At 41.6% G+C, this 17,004-nt stretch overlaps 1 protein-coding gene across 2 annotated transcripts in view; it reads right to left on the bottom strand.

Moving 5' to 3' along the window:
• Nucleotides 1–62: 62 nt before the first annotated feature.
• GRTP1 (growth hormone regulated TBC protein 1) overlaps nt 63–17,004 on the bottom strand; it is a 37,681-nt gene continuing 20,739 nt past the window's right edge. For both annotated transcript variants that reach the window (XM_080346817.1, XM_080346818.1), the window contains 3 exons: nt 4,612–4,784; nt 4,314–4,499; nt 63–2,214 (listed from right to left, as the gene is read on the bottom strand). In XM_080346817.1, the coding sequence (XP_080202943.1) occupies nt 2,125–2,214; nt 4,314–4,499; nt 4,612–4,784 (449 nt within the window). In that variant the 3' untranslated portion in view covers nt 63–2,124. The remainder of the gene's footprint in view (nt 2,215–4,313; nt 4,500–4,611; nt 4,785–17,004) is intronic.

Below are 17,004 nucleotides of genomic sequence, written 5' to 3'. Positions count from 1 at the left end.
ACCACTCAGTAAGTGCTAAAGTCTTGGTTTGCCTTTACTTGGGAAGCTTTAAACAATCCTTAGTGTGGAGTTATGTTAAACAAGTGTGATGCAAAGGTGAGGCTTATCTGTGTGTCTTCACAACCATGTCCTGTTTTGGACTTTGTGCTTGGAAACTGGAAAAGCTTCTGCGTATCATTAACCTGAGATCTGGAGAAGTTAACTCTTCCATTAAATTGCCACTTGCTGAGAAATGCCAGTATATTGGTCTGGCCTGCTAAGTGTCGCTTTCTGAAAGTGCTGCTGAGATATGCAGTATAAGGTCTGTGTAAATGACATTTTATGTTTTATTTCGAAGTTGGATTCTTATCACAGAGTAGGAAACACATGTCTGCTGAGGTCTGTGTATGTTGTCACGTACTGGAAATGAACCTGTGTGTTTTAACGCTTCCCTGACTCCCTCCTGCAGTAGCGTTTTGGTGTTACCAGTACTGGCTGCACAGGGCAGGAACCAAGGCACATGGAAACATGGCACAGAGCACTGTCCCTCTGACAAGGACACCTCAACATGTGGCAGTAAGGCTGGTATACTTTGGACCTTGAAGATACCTGGTAACCATGGATTTTGCCAGTGGTGGATATTTCCTAATACCTGCTGATGTACTAGAAGTATGGTACTGCTAATGTCTTTATAACTCTGTACTCAAGGAAAAAGGGGTCTGTCTGGTTACATAAAGGACAGAATAGCTTGGAATCTTACTGATGAGCAGCTGTCCTTACTTATCTAGAAAAGCACTCATCTACTTCCTCTGAAAAGTGCCTTTTTTTTCCCCTTCCCTTCTGAGGAATAATGAAACACCATCTGCAGGGGGAAGAAAAAAAATAAGCCTTCCATGACAAGGAATGAGGAGTAGAGTCTGGAGTAGAGTCTGAAAAGCAGTGTGGTGTTAAAAGGTGAAGCTTTCAACACTAGTTGTTCAACAGGGAGAATAAAAAGCCCAAATTGTTGGTGTGTTTTCAGGCATCTTCCTCAGCAGGAAGGAGAGGGGATGGATTTGGCCACGAGAGGGCTCTGGGAGGACAAGGAAGGAAGTCCCAGGGCTGGAAGTAGCCAAGTGGCAGGGACAGGGCTGCTGCCCTGCTTGTTTCTGCCCAAGGGCAGGAGAGTTAGGCTTAAGGTACAGCTTTGGAACTGTCTGATGCCTCACCCTATCATGGAAGAAGTCTGTGGCTGGCTTTTCAAGTGTTTCTCCCCAAATTTTGAGAGATGTAGGTGTATGAGGAAATAGCACCTGTGGTGCAACCCCAGTGCACCAGCACAAAGTAGAAGTACAGCATCTACATTCAGCATCCCTTACAACAACGTGAAAAATGCTGTTTCCAGATTTGAGTCAAATTTTGTTGCCTGCTGTGCTAGAGCTAGAAAACCCGGTATGAGCATATAAAATATTGAGTGGTTATTGAGGAATTTCTGCTGCTGCTTTCTGGAGTGTGGATGTAAACATGTTCCCTGGTGCCTTTACCCAAAGAGCTGTTACACACTGCACAGAGTAACTGCTAGTGAAGATCATGATCACCTTCCTCATTGCTGTCTTGCCCTGCATGTTGCTATGTTTGAGTTCCTTATGCGATAGCAACAAGGAAAAAGGAAGATGCTTGTATTCTAGCCCACTAATGGCAGTCAGGAAAGAAATCAGATATTTTACTCTCTTCACGCCAAGAAACTGGTTCTGACAAATTAAATTAATTTATTATGTAAAAATGATAGCAGTGTCACAGTTAATACAGTAGGAAGGATATGTAATTTTATACACCTGTTTTAACATTACAAAATGCCCTGAAAAGACAAATATGGTGACTGGTTTATTTTTTTTTTTTTTAAAGGAGTATCCTGACACTGATCACATTCTACTCTGAAAACACTTTAATCCTTTAAAAAAAAAAATCACAGACAAATAGAATCACCAGTTCCAGTTTTCAAGTCTGACATACAGTACAAAATGTTAACAACACTTACTTGAAAGGCAGGAAAAATTGGTCAAGTGTCAGTTAACTCATGGAAAGCTTAAAGTGTGCTTTAGTCAGTGCAAATAGAGGAATGTGTCAATTGCTGTAGTTTCTGACCACCTGGTTAAATCCGGTGAGTTATCCCTGAGAAAGCAACTTCTCTCTGCAAGTCTCTCGGAGTTTGTTGATTGTTGCCATAGACAAACTTCCAGGGTCTGTGAATATTTTCTAGGGGCAAAAGGAGGAAAACTCTTAGTTAAAATGTTGGCTGGAGGTCTCATGTAATTCTATGAAGTCTGAAATCCTTGCTGTGAGATCCATACTGTGAAATGCTTTACTGGTAACAGGGTAGCATCTTCATCTGTGCTGCTGTACAGATGTAGTAACCTGCAGCTCATCACAAGCACTGGAAGTTGTGCAAAGGTGACAAGACAAAATCTGGTTTGAATAAAGTGTCCAGTTACAATTATTTTAGAAGGCACTTGTGTTGGTGGATGGCAGGCAGATCTAGAACATATTAAGCCCTCCCGAGCAACACTACAAAGTACCAGTGTGTTTCTCGTGGGATGCTAGTGCCAGTCATTCAGGCTCTGGAACAGATACATGCACACAACAGTATGTACCTACTGCAAAAAATCAGTCTTAATCTCTTGCTATACTGCCTTTGCTCTTCTTCTCTACCAGGCTTTCCAGGGTTGTAAACGTGTATGGATGTAGGAATCTGAGGCATTTCAAATGCCGTCACACTTTTGTAAGTTTGTGTTGCGTGGGGTTTTTTTTGTTGTTGTTTGTGGGGTTTTGTGGTGTTTGTTTGGGTTTTTTGCTTGTTTTGTTGTTGTTGTTGATCAAGTGCAAGACCTTTGTTTCCACTACTTCATCTACAACTGAACAAAGTTATGAAGCAAGCTGCAAGTTTATGCACTTTCACCTACAGTTAAGATGTGTGGGCCCCTCAGTTCTCTGTAGTTGTAACTGACAACTTTGGAAAAAAGATCATAAATGAGCCAGTTCTGAACAAAATTCTGATAAAGAAGCCTGCATTGCATTCAACTAAAAACTAAGATAAGGCATAAAATACTCAACTGCCACCACTTCTGCTGGTACTATTATCTGTTCTGCTAAAAAAAAAGCCAAACCCAAAAGCAGGTTTTTCAAATTTACATAAGAACCTAACCTAAATTGTTTATTTAATTGCCTTCAAAGCCCCCTCACTACAGTAATCAAAACAGTTAAAATAAACTGTTTTATGCAGGGTCACTGCAAGAAAAAGTTGATTTTTTTTCTAAAAACAGCTGCTGTAAAATGTAATTAAGGGTGGAAGATGGGAAGAAATCCTTCAAGGGCAAGTGTTTGTATCGGCCTCTGAACTGGCATTCTCATGGCATTTAACATTTAACAACACACTGATTCTAAACACTCTCAAACATCTCCCTTTTAAATTAAAGCTGTACCTGCAATCTGTTTTCCTTTTGCTCATTTAATTAAAGGACACACAAACACTAGTAAATTAAGCTTATTTTTCTTGTATCTGAGCAAAAATGAAATGTAACATGAATGACATCCTACTACGCCAGACCTGCGCACAGAGTTCTGACATGAGCGTGAAACTCTTGAGGCTAAAACTCACCTATCGGGATGTAATTTTGTGCACACTTAGTAAACAATGATAGTGGAGTTGGCCAAGTGATTTATGGCAGATGTGCTCCTGTTATGTTTTTGCAGTTAATGACTTTTACGTTTCTGCCATCTTAGTTAAGCTCTGGAGCTAATGTTCTATACAGATTTGGCATCTACTCTATTAATAAGAATAATTCTTAGTTTGCAGATTGTCATAAGATTTGAGCACTCCATGTTTGTTTTTTAGTCTGGAAATAACTTGGCACAGCCCTTTTGTTCTAAAGAGAATGCTTTATATTGTGGCCCTATGAAAATGTATCAATGCAAGTGTAAAATTCACTTAGTATCTGTTCTACAATGCTCTATTACAATTCATCTGAAAAGAGCACAGGAACTCAATCCATAATTTACTGAAAGAATGCACCAAAGTTATTTTCTCCTCAGACTTCCTGCCTTAACTGGTAAAAAGGGCAAAAAGGATTTTTTTTCCCTGTACAAAAGATAATGTGAATGGATTATTATATATGGATTTGGATAACAATTTAAAAAAAAAATCTTAGAAAAGGTTTATGTAGGAACTTGCTTAATCCTTCTGGCATTTCCCACAGATACATTTCTCCCAACTGTATCCATCGTTTTGACGGAGCAAAGCATTTCTAAGTCACTCTTCGTTTTTAATTTGTAACAACTGAAAGCTGCTGAGAATTTACCTGCATGAAGCTGTGACACTCTGTTACAAACGCTCCTTTGGTGATCTGCTTAAATTTCTCACAAATGTCAGGGAAATTTGTGGCTTCCAAAATAAAAGCTTGGTGTTGATGAATTAGTGTTAAGGCCACACGGAAGATGATCTTTGACCCTTCATAGAATAAACAATCCCATATTCGCAGCACAGTCTGCAGGAAAGGAGAGAATTCACATTACAGCTTCTTGGTTTGCAGTAGGTAATTGTTACTATGAAGTAATGATTATGAGTGTATATTAAGAGAGTTTTGTGTTACCAATTACCTCCACTGGAAGAATGTCAATGAACAAGCATATAAACCAGCGTGACACCACCAGGGTCCACATGACTCCATGTCTTTCCATCAGCTCTGCCACAGCTGGGATTTTCATTTTCACAAGTTCTCCAAGGACTTCCTGATCAGTTTTCAGGCCCAGCATCGCAGGGCTGTAATAATCTTGGAGAGAAGAAACCAAAGTTCAGGATTCTGTGGACATGATCTTTCCACAAAATTGAAGAGAAGGCCTCGTGCAGCTGAGTATATAAAGGCACGTTGAGCCCATGAATCTCAAGCTGAAGTAAACGAAACCGCACAAGGAAGATGTCTGCACTATGGTCATATGGCATTTCTCTTCCAGCCAAGCTGCTCCCTCTGCACAAACACTTCATTCATGCCTACAAAAGTATCTTCTTTCTCTCTGATGTTTTTTGGCAATTCCTCCTTCCTTCCCAAGGAAGGATAATTGAGGTAGTTTTCAAGTGCTAGCTTAAATGACAAAAGCCTTACTAATATTTAAACAGTTCCATGCAACCATCATCTCATGCCCATGTGTGGGGGCTGCACACCTCCCAGTCCACACAACAGCCAGACAAGTAACAAACACCAAAACAACCTGTAGCCTTTAAACTGGGTCCAGTCACAAACTGGAAATGCAAATTTCTGAGCGTGACAGCTGTGCAGGGGCACTGGAGGCCAGATAGCACTTCTCCTGATGTGTGACATAGCCGTTTCTCTCTTTTTTTATTGTTTTTCCTCTGAGCCAAGGAAACCCCACTTTTCATAGAATAATGCCGAAAGCAAGTGAATGACAGATCCCTGAGGCAACATATCTTCTTACTTAATTTATCTCCAAGATGGGCTGAAATTAGACCTACATCTCCTGCACTGCTGGTCCCTACACTAAACCATTAAATCCAAAATTAAGAAAAACGGAGCACACTATGTCTGTTATTCCACCCTGTTCAACAGGGTAAGCATGTTCATTACCAAGGTGCAGGCTCAATAACAAGCATCTCACTTCTATAAATAAGTAGCTGTGGGTGTACTTAAGGGAAGAAAAATATTATTATAGTTCATAAGAGTTCAGATGGCCCAGCAAAGGACAAGAATCGCACAGATGTTTAACAACTTCATATTTTGGGTTTAGATGTTGACAGAAACATTTAAGCTGGACTTGCTGGCTCCAGCCCTGAGAAGCAGTTCTTGATGGTTCACTTGTGCTTTGCTGACAACACCTACCTTATTAACATTATTTACTGAAATAACTGGTGCCACAAGCACCTTTCTCTGTGTTTCTTTCCTTCACTGATTCTGGAACACTGTAATTCAGGTTCCTCTAAGCTGGTTTCTGCTAGGGTTCCCAGATACACACAGCACTGGCCAATGGTTCAAGGGAAGATGAAAGAATCAGAGCAAGTCCCTTTGGCTGAAATAATTTTAATAAAACCTCCCCGTGCCACAAATAAGTTTAAGATGATGTCTAAATTATGCAGTACATTTATAACCACTTTAATTTCTCTAATGAAATCACAAGAGCAGTTTAACATTCCACTCTTTCCTGTGTCAATAGTTTTCTTGAACAGACTTTCCAACCCAGGAGCCATGTGTGCTACATTTGTCCTGTCCAAACAGCAGAACATCTACAGGAGCTTTTAGGGGACTAAGGAGCATCGTATTCAATCCTTAGGAATGTAGCTTTTTGTTTGTGACCCTTCTTTTCCTTGTTCTTATTGACGAATGATAGGAAAAACTCCTCTACAGACATAAGAGTCACTGCCATTCTATACATTCCTTTAACCATTTGCCTTCCGGTTGCCTGTAGGGAAGGCTCTGAGAGCTAAAGCACAAGTAATCCCATGAAAAAGCACACTAAAAGCAGAGGGAGGCACACCAAAGCCAACACAAAATCTTCTCTTCCTGCATATTTTGTGTTAGTGTTGTGCTTATGTGTGAACTGGAATGCAGGTAAAAAAATGTTAACTGGCTGAGTAAACCTTTTTGAAAAGGTTACTTTAATGTAAGTAAAAAAAATGACATTTCAAAGAACAGAGCAAGCCTTCTTCCCTTTCCTACCCTTCCTCCTCCTCCTCTCATACATCCACCAACCAATTTTTTATTACTTTGTGCTCCTGAGACATGTGGGTACTCAAAACTTACTCAAGTTACCATTGGCAAGTGTCCTCAGGAGGAAAAGCAGCAGCCTACACGCTCTCTGCTCTGCTGCAATCACCCGATATGCTGAAATCAACAGCAGCTGCTATTTTTAATTTGCACAGCAAAGTAAATGTCAGGATCTCAGCAAGAACGCAACTGGACACCCACCCAGCTTTTTGAGAGCTGGCAAGTAAAAAGTTAACAGCCAGGCAACTTGGGTACGTCACCCCTTGAATTACTGAAGCAGCAAGCGGCTGGGAAGCCTTGGCGTAAATTAACATTTCGTTCAGGTTTGCTAGATCGTGCTGCGGGACAGAAAGCAAGAAGGGACTATTCATCTATCTGGGGCAGCCTCCTGCCCTTCCATGTGGAGCAGGAGCAGCTCCCGGGTGCCCTGGGACACAGCACTGCAGCCTCAGCCCTGCACCGCTGCAAAACAAGCAGGAGGAACGATAACGATTTTATGCCAATAACTGAGTAGCAGGGGTTTTTTTTCCGGGGTATGAGCCACCAGCTCACAACAGAAAGTAGTTACATTAAAAGAATCTGCACCCAAGACATTTTAATATATAATTACTGTACATTAATTTCAGCTACCATGGGTATTAATTATAACTATTACACATAATTAATGTGTGTATTATAATTTAATATATATAATTTTACTATATATATATAGAGTATATATATATATATAGTATATATATATAGTATATAGTATAGTATATAGTATAGTATATATAGTGTATATATATATATATATATATAGTGTGTATATATATACTTTTATACATAAATACACGTACATAGAATTAGCTCCTCAAATTAGGAAAGCAACATTTCTAGTCCTCCAGAAACACTCGTGCAGGACCCTGTATTTGTGCAAAAGTTGCCCACAGATCACTTACAAGGATGGTAACAGGACTGCGGTAGCCCAGGAAACAGCATAGAACTGACCTGAGGGCAGCGTTGCCCCCTGAGGGGAGCCAGGCTGGGGGAGCACAGTGTCCCCAGAGCAGAGCCAGCAGTGCCCACCCCTGCGCTCTGCCCAGGGCACCCACACTGACTCAACTAAAGGAAGGTATAAACATTTTTTGTAATCATGAGGGTGGTGAAACACTGTCCCAGGTTGCCCAGAGAGGTGGTAGATGCCCCATCCCTGGAGACATTCCAGGCCAGGCTGGACGGGGCTCTGAGCAACCTGATCCAGTTGCAGATGGACTAGATGAGCTTTGAAGGTCCTTTCCAACCCAAACTGTTCTATGAGGGCTCTACACTGACGGCCAGAACTACACCGCTGAGTCAGAAGAGGATCTAGCATCAGCTCAAGTCACCTTTTATGGCCTGTGTCTGGCCTCACTAGTGACAATGATTTGGTAACTTGGTTCAGTGCTCAAGTGTTCGGTAACATTTAACCCAGGGGTATTAAACTCATTTTCACCGGGGGCCGCATCAGCCTCGCGGTTGCCTTCAAAGGGCCGAATTCGGCCCTTTGAAGGCAACCGCGAGGCTGATGCGGCCCCCGGTGAAAATGAGTTTAGCACCCCTGGGTTAACCTATAGGGGTCTTTTGTTCTTATTTGCTAGGGATACCCAGGCCCTAAAGCTTCTGGAAATGTCCCCTCAGCAAAAATCCTGCAGCTCTCAGATGCTGCAAATGTTTCACTGCATGCCCTATTTTCCTAATCTTGTATAATGGGCTGCTCTGCCCAGAATCTCTCCCTAAAGCCAAGATATCCTTGTTTATGAACAAGTCTACACAAGCCTAACCCTCCCTCACATCACAAAACTATTTTTCACAAGATACTGTGCAGCAAATTACTTTTACTCACCTACCATCAAAATACATTAGGTTTATGTTCCTTCCGTTTCTTATCTTACGAATTTCTAGATTTGCATGATCCACATTTAATGAGCATACTGATTATTTTTCCTTCTCAATAACCCAGCAAAAGACTGAGCAATTGATGACCCAGAATGGACCCTTTGAGTCCTCAATTTACCAAACAGAAGTGGTAATGTTAATAATTAGGTGATCACACACTACATTACTTTTCACCGCATCCTCTTCTGGAAGGCAACACACAAAATATTGTGTTATAAATTATTATATTCTATTATTAAATTATTATTAAATTCCATAAAAATGTCTAGATGAAAATTAAGTTTCCCAATATGAAACTCCACTTTTCCAAGCTCTTTGGTAAGCTGGTCCTAAGCTTTCCTTCCTTTCCCCTCAGCTTTCCTGTGGCTGTTGCTTACCCACATGCACCTTCTTTGCCTGGTCTGTCGGTCCTGGTGCCTGCCCTATGGATTTTGGATGCCTTGCTAAGTTTAGGAGTCCAGAGTGCAGCAAAGGGCAATGCAGGCTGCACCCTGTGTGGAATTTGCCCCACCAAGTGCCCCTTTCTCACCAAAATCCTGACCCCCGACAGCAGCGCAGCCCCCTGGCTCTGGTGTGATCAGCAGCTTCTCTTCCCCTTGGAGCTGAGCAGCAAAGAGGAAAAATCTACTTTACCACTGCTAGATGCTTTGTTGCTCCTGTACAACACAGGTGATGCCATGAAAGGACTTTTTTCCTTGTTTAAAGGGCTTCTTGTTACTAACGCTGTGCTCATGGAGCTTGAAACCTGTCTGGCAAAGAGAGATTCCTTAAACTGTCTCCCTATGACAAGAATTAGCATCTCTCTGAATCCTACCAGGACGTCCAGGACTAAGAACTGTCTGCTTGTGCTCCAGAACAGTAATGAGATTTGCAGGAAGTGAGAATAAAGCTTGTAGGGACTGTGTGACCTTGCTCTCTGTTACAAATAGATTAAGAGGCTCCATAAATAAAAGTTTAAGAAGTAGTACTCTTTATAGCCTTAAAATACCTCTACAAGTCAGAGCTGCAGAAGTTAAAAAAGAATCTTTAAAGTCTGTTGTGCATATGTCAGGTTAAATATAAATACTCCCACTGGAACTAACGTGATATGAATTCTTAGTGTTATAGCAATAACCAAGGCAAGACCTCAGCTCTGCTGATCTTCCAGCATTTCGAACTATTATTTCAAGAGCCTTAATAACCCAGGCTGGAACAAACTGAGTGATTTGTCTTGGTATTTAACCAAACTGAAGAAGTAAAAATTACCTGGTTTAACTTTTCAGCCATCATAAGCAATGTATTTTATTCACAAGATCATGTTTATAATGTCCATGAGAGCCACGATGGGGAGAGAAATTAATGTTCTCTCTCATCCCCCAAACAAGTAAAAATGGTTCATTTTTATACCAACACTGAACATTTGAAAATGTCTCCTTGCTGTAGAAGCACGTTACCATTTGCTACTGGACTTCACTGGAATCCAGAAGAGGCAAATGGAACAGGCCTCAGTGCTGGCAGGGAAAAGCAGATGTTGCCATGGACAGAATTGGCCAACTTTGTGAAAACCCCTCAATTCTGCATTTCGAGTCAAAACAGAGAGTCCACCGTGTGCCTTTGTGGGAAAAAAAGCCCTTTCCAGTAAGCCTTCTGTATAAAACTTCATGTGTTTGCATGTTACTGAACACAGGGGTTATTTTAAACAACCTCGGCAGTGCAAAGCTTCCCTCTCCAAAAAGATATGCTATCATGGCTGAGTTTATGAACTTCATGCAACACACATGGAATGCGTTTTATCACCTCAGTTACACAAAGGTCAAACTAGGTTATGATTAGCAGTCCCTTCTCACCTCCAGAGTATCTAGATGCCATTTATGCTATTCCTACACAAGTTATGGACTCACTCATTCTCCCTGCTGGCAACTCTCAGCCTGCTTTGTCCAAGAAGGCAAGACAATGTTCTGCTGTTTTATCTCTACCATTGGATAGTCCCCAAAGATGCAATAGGTCTTCTAAGAATCTACATCATGGCATAAAATGCTGGACAAATGTTTGGGAGGAAATCAGAAAGTCACAACAGGAAAAGGAGGAAAAGCAAGAGTACTGCCAATTCTTTTTGCAGTATCAGGGCAAAGTGGCCCCCTGCAGATGTTCTGGCCAAAGCGATATCCTGCAGATATGTGGTTAAATGGCAAGCTGAACTCTTAAATATGTTATTTTTAAAACATAAGTTCCTAATCCTCCAGGGAACTGAAGATAAACAAATGAACTGACCAATCAACCCAAAACAGGCCCAAGCCATTTTTATTTTTCCTTCATCAAATGAAACTGAACCAGAACTTCTGTCCTGAAGTACTGAACTCACACCAGAACCAGCTGTGTATTCATAGCGTTCACAGTTGAACATTACCTTAAAAAAACAAAACCAAAAGCCAAAACCAAACAAGCCCAGTTCATTTTAAGTGGCAGAACCACCACAAAAAAGAGAATGCAGGCATTTTATGGATGCTTATTGGTTGTGATATTGAGATTACACAAAATTAATAGTATTTTGGGAAATGATTAACATCTTTTCAGCAAGGACAAGAAAAGCAGTGTTTGATTGTTTCTACATAATCCCATCTGCCTGTATTCATCTCTTGCTTCTGATCCCAAACTTGAAAAATGGATCTGGTGGAGCAGAAAGAGCCCTTTGGCTTCCGATTTGCATTTCACACAGCACAGCGGGATTCTGAGGGGATGCAGTAGCTACCATTTGGAAACTGAAAAAAGGATGCCTCTTAATTATAAAAACAATGGTAAGAAAGTCAAAGATGATATCCTTCCAGACATCACAAAAGGCAGAGATGAATTAGAAAGACTCCACTTGTAACCTCTCAGAGAAACAAACTGAAGTTAGCAGCATGTTGGGAAGTGCAAATGCAACTTTCAGACATTCTAGTTATTGAGGTTTGGCTTTAATACTAACTCTGCTATGTGCTGCTTAGTAGAGACATTTGCATCATTAAAAACTAGTGGAGATTAAAGTTCTAGATACCAAAGCACTCTCATACAGATTAGATATAACTCTGCCCAAAATGCTGTCACCCAATTCTTCCTTCCTTCTGCCCCCTCTTCAAATCCACTACCCTTGGAGTTGCTCCTTCTGTGGCCAGTGTTTTTCTCATAGTACCAGTGAGCTGACAGATCCCAGCACACACGGGTTACTGCCCACATGGCTGTTTCCAAGCGCCCTGGCCTCACTCCAGCCCCTGCACTCCGTGATGTTCCAGCCTGAAGAGCTGCTCACTTTGGAGAAGGCTGCAGCTCGCTGGGTTGACCATGGTCCCAGGAGCCAAGGCTTTCCATTTACAAAATACTTTAACAGACTTTTAACACAGGTTTCCTCAAATGGAGGGGAAATTCAGGAACAGGCATTGAAGATGATCATAACTGCTTATCATGCTTGTAAAGGAAACAAACATTTTTTTTAAATGACTTTACAATTGTACAGTGTCTCAATGACTGATGACTTCAGGATTCCTTTATCTGTGGCTTTTTTAATTCCTCTGTGGGATTAGGAAGAATAGCTATTTAATCAGTTCACCGCACTGACAGGATTATTCTTAACACCACAGCACAAAACACAGCATTTATATTCTCTCACATTTAAGAAAAACCTCGGTGTTACATTTTTCTTCAGCTGTTCACAAGAGCCCTACAGTCACACCATGGGAAATACTGAGAACACGACTTAAAAGACTGGGACAGACTTAAGGCGTCCAAAAGAAAGCTGGACAGACACATACAGTTCTAGCCTGATATTTGGAGCAGGAAACCAATCCAGCCCTTCAGCTTGAAGAGAAGGGGAATCACGGAATCACAGAATGGTTGTGGTTGGAAGGGATCTCTGGAGATCATCCAGTCCAACTCACTTGCTCAGGCAGGTTCGCCCAGAGCAGATCACACAGGAATGTGTCCAGGTGGGTTTTGAATGTCTCCAGAGAAGGAGACTCCACAGCCTCTCTGGGCAGCCTGTTCCAGTGCTCTGGCACCCTCAAAGTAAAGAACTTTCCCCTCATATTTAGATGGAACCTCCTGTGCTTCAGCTTGTGCCCATTGCCCCTCATGCTATCGTTGGGCACCACTGAAAAGAGTCTGGTCCCATCCTATTCACATCCACCCTTAAGATATTCATAAGCATTGACAAGATGCCCTTTGAGCCTTCTCTTCTCCAGGCTGAACAGACTCAGCTCTCTCAGTCTCTTCTCATAAGAAAGGTGCTCTAGGCCACTAATCATCTTCGTAGCCCACCACTGGACTCCCTCCAGTAACTCCTTGTCCTTCTTGAACTGGAGAGCCCAGAACTGGACACAGTACTCCAGATATGGCCTCACCAGGACAGAGCAGAAGGGGAGGAGAACCTCCCTCAACCTGCTGGTCACACTTTTCCTAACGCACCCCAAGATACCGTTGGCCTTCTTGGCTGCAAGGACACATTGTTGACTGATGGTCAACCTGTTGTTGACCAGAACTCTGAGGTCCTTCTCTGCAGAGCTGCTTTCCAACAGGTCCATCCCTAACCTGTACTGCTCCCTGGGGTGATTCCTCCCCAGATTCAGGACCCTACACTTGCCCATGTTGAACTTCATGAGGTCCTTCTCTGCCCAATCCTACAGCCTGTCCAGATCTCACTGAAAGGCAGCAAAGCCTTCTGGTGGGTCAGCCCTTCCTCCCAGTTTGGTACCATCAGCAAACCTGCTGATGGTGCACTCAGTCTCTTCATCCAGGTCATTGATGAACAGGTTGAACAGGACTGGAACCAGTACTGATCCCTGGGGAACTCCACTAACTACAGGTCTCCAACCAGACTCTGCACCATTGATCACAACCCTCTGAGCTCTACCATCCAGACAGCTCATGATCTATCTCACTGCGCATTCATCCAGCCCACACTTCCTGAGCTTGCCTCTGAGGAGGTTGTAAGAGATGGTGCCAAAAGCTGTGCTGAAGTCAAGGCAGACAACATTCACTGCTCTTCCCTCATCTACCCAGCCAGTCATATCATCATTGAAGGCTGTCAGGCTGGTCAAACATGATTTCCCTTTGGTGAATCCATGCTGACTACTCCTGATAACCTTGTTTTCCTCCACATGCTTGGAGGTGATGTCCAGAATAACTTGTTCCTTCACCTTGCCAGGGATGGAGGTGAAGCTGACTGGCCTGTATTTTTCTGGGTCATCTTTCTTGCCCTTTTTGAAGGCTGGAGTGACACTGGCTTTCTTCCAATCCTCAGGCACCTCTCCTGTTCTCCAAGACCTTTCAAAGATGATGGAGAGTGGCTTAGCAATAAGCCTGCCAACTCTCTCAGCACTCGTGGTGCCCCATCCCAGCAGGGGTCATGAAAGCCACAATCCTCTTACTTCAAGTTTGAAGAAGGTAATGAGAATTAATTTCGATCTTGAAGCAAGAGGTTTTAAAGCTATAAGAGCAATAAATGAGACTTCTTCAGTAGCCATAAATTGAAAGTTTAGTAAAGTGTTCAAGTTTTCTGAATATAAAACACATGAATTAACCAAGACTGTATTGCCCAAGCATCTCTCTGGAACTAAATAGTCACTTGTCCATTTATGTAGAAAAAGGTTACCACTGTGCACTGCACATGATTTTCTTCATATAATTTCCTTCACTCTCAGAGCATGTCTCCTTCCACTAACACAATCTTTATGCGGCCACCTTTGCTGTATATGCATTATACTATATTTTGAAGTAATATCAAAGCAAGCCTGCTATCAGTGCTTCTTCATATCATGCTAAATTAAAACAAAACAAAACCATACAACTTGACAACACAGTCGAGCAATTTAAAATAAACAATTTTGCAGTATCTTAAGTTGCAAATATCATAAATCCAGAGTAAGCATATCTTAGGTCAGGAAAAGCCAAAGTAATCCTTGGATATATTCACTACTGAAGGAGAGAGTATGTCATCTCTGAATTAGCAAACCTGAGGTTAGAAAACTGCATCCAGTTCTGCTATTCACATTGAAGGCAGGAAGCTGAAGAACTGGAAAGAACGTGAAAGAAAGGCCTATAACCACTGCTTACAGAAATTAAGCTCTGTATGGAACATGTCTATTTGTAGAAATTATGCAAGGAAAATGAAAGGAAATTTCACCACTTCATAGAAAAAACACACCAATATAGTAAGAGAGTCTTAAGAAGAAGCAATAGCTATAAGTTAGGACAAGGGAAATCCAGATAAAAAGTATAGCAAACGTTTTTAATAAGAGTAAATCATGGTTTGAATGCATTGCTAGAAGTGGTGGTAGGGTCTTTCTTTGAGATCAAGTTTGGGACCTTTCACAGAGACGAGTTCCAGCCAAACGTGTCTCCTGCAGAGGGATTGGGAAGAACTGCTGCTGTTTCCTCATGTGGCTTCTGGTACAGCTAATTCAGTTACATTTCCAGTTTTATGAGTCTTGGTGTTTAACACATGGATAACTTCAAGCATAAGAATATACCTTATGGGGATTTACAAGTTAAAATACAAAACTGTATATTAGGATTGAGCACCTATAAAGGCATTATACATTTATCAGCTATTATATGATGCTTCTTGCTGTCAAGGTGACATATTCAGGAAGGCTGCATTATTAAAATTGCAATCGAACATGCAGAGCCCTGGTAAACCATTAGAAGGTCAAAAAAAAAAAAAGCTATAAAGAATGAAATAAGCTTCTCACTTTGGCTTTATGCCTCTGCTGCTTTAATTATACAGTTAAAACAGCACAGTTCCTTTAAGATGGAGACAGCTCTGTCAAAACTATAGTTTCAATACCACCTGTGCACATTAGTGCTTTTACAACTGAAGCCATTAGCTCAACATGGCCATTCTGATAAAAATACAAAGCACAAACTAAGTAAACCTTGTGCTGCCTGCTAAGGCTTGGCCACTAATTGGTGGACATCTTCCCCCAAACCAACATCTCCGTGTTTCTACCACTGTGCCTATTCTCCTCCTTTGTACTTAGCCAGGGAATTCTACTTTTAATCAGTCCTAACTGAACTAAGATTTCATTTGAAAAGCATATTTTGCTGGTGGCTTTTGAAAGGGATGAAACTTTGATTTATTGGGAAGATAAATGGGCAAATAGCATTGCCTGCACAGACAGCCAAAGGCTGCAGTCTCATCCATAGTACCACAGAAAGCCTACTGAAATGAAATTATGTTAATACAAGGCTTGCCTGCCAGGAGGAAAGAGGCATAATTGACTCTTCTTTGGGTGGAATAAACCATTTAGGTCCTGTTTCCAGTGTAAATCGAGCCATATCAAGGAACAGAATATTCTTCAGTATATTTAAATACTATCTGTTGCGTAGCTGAAACTTAGCACATTTCCTCACAAAAGTAAAGCTGACAAAATGTAGATCTTGTCATATACAGGAAAATTCTGTTTTAGACAAAACTCTACAATTTCCACCCAACTACCTAAAGCACACCTACTAAATAATGAGATTGCTCTTTTATTGATGAGGCTTGTGATTTGGGATACATATAGGAAATAAATTATTCCAAAAGTATAAATATATGTATCATTTTAAAGAAGAAAAACCAATAGTTACTCATTTCCTGCTAGCTCAAGTCTCCCAAATCCCCTAGCCCAGGGGTGTCAAAGTCTTTCTCACTGATGTAGTAGTAGTTACATTTACACAGTCCTAAAATCACATTCAACCCTTCGAAGGCAACCATGAGGCTGATGTGGCCCCCCCACCAGGAAAATGGGATTGACACCCGTGCCATAGCCGTTCAGATTTGTAACTAATAAGCATTTCAAGCCTATCGTGTTTTCTAAATATAGGCACACGATGACTCCTACATTCCACCTTCAGCTTAATAGGCCACCGCATGCTTAATTCCTAGGTAAATACAACTGACCTCTAATGTTCAAACACTAATGCCTTCACCGAGGGTGCTGAACAGTAAAACACATTGGAGTCCCATATTTCAAAACTCCTAATTATTCAGCCTCCCGGCCAGGCTTTCCTCTCTCCTCATGGCAGAGGGGATGCTGTACCCCAGAGGTGCTGCAGTTCCACATGTGAGCGCAGAACTCTGAGGATAAGCAAGAACTCTGCCAGCTCACAGCCCTGGAGCTGGGTGCTGCCAGAGGGGGAAGACAAGCAAACAGCCCAGAACTGATCAACCTGCTGAAGTTTTCTGGGTTGAAGGTGCTAATAATAATGATAAAAAAAGGTGGGTTATCAAAAACTACTACAAACATGAGGTCATGCACGTTATGCATCGCCTCACAAGGTTGTTTTCCACACCAAATGCACATGCCTGTGGTGCTCTAGCATTTTACATTAAAAAAACCCACACTTTTCATCACACCAGTCTGCT

The sequence above is a fragment of the Nesoenas mayeri genome, assembly GCF_963082525.1.
Source record: "Nesoenas mayeri genome assembly, chromosome: 1".
Classification (NCBI taxonomy): domain Eukaryota; kingdom Metazoa; phylum Chordata; class Aves; order Columbiformes; family Columbidae; genus Nesoenas; species Nesoenas mayeri.
This window is presented reverse-complemented; position numbering and strand designations above follow the sequence as displayed.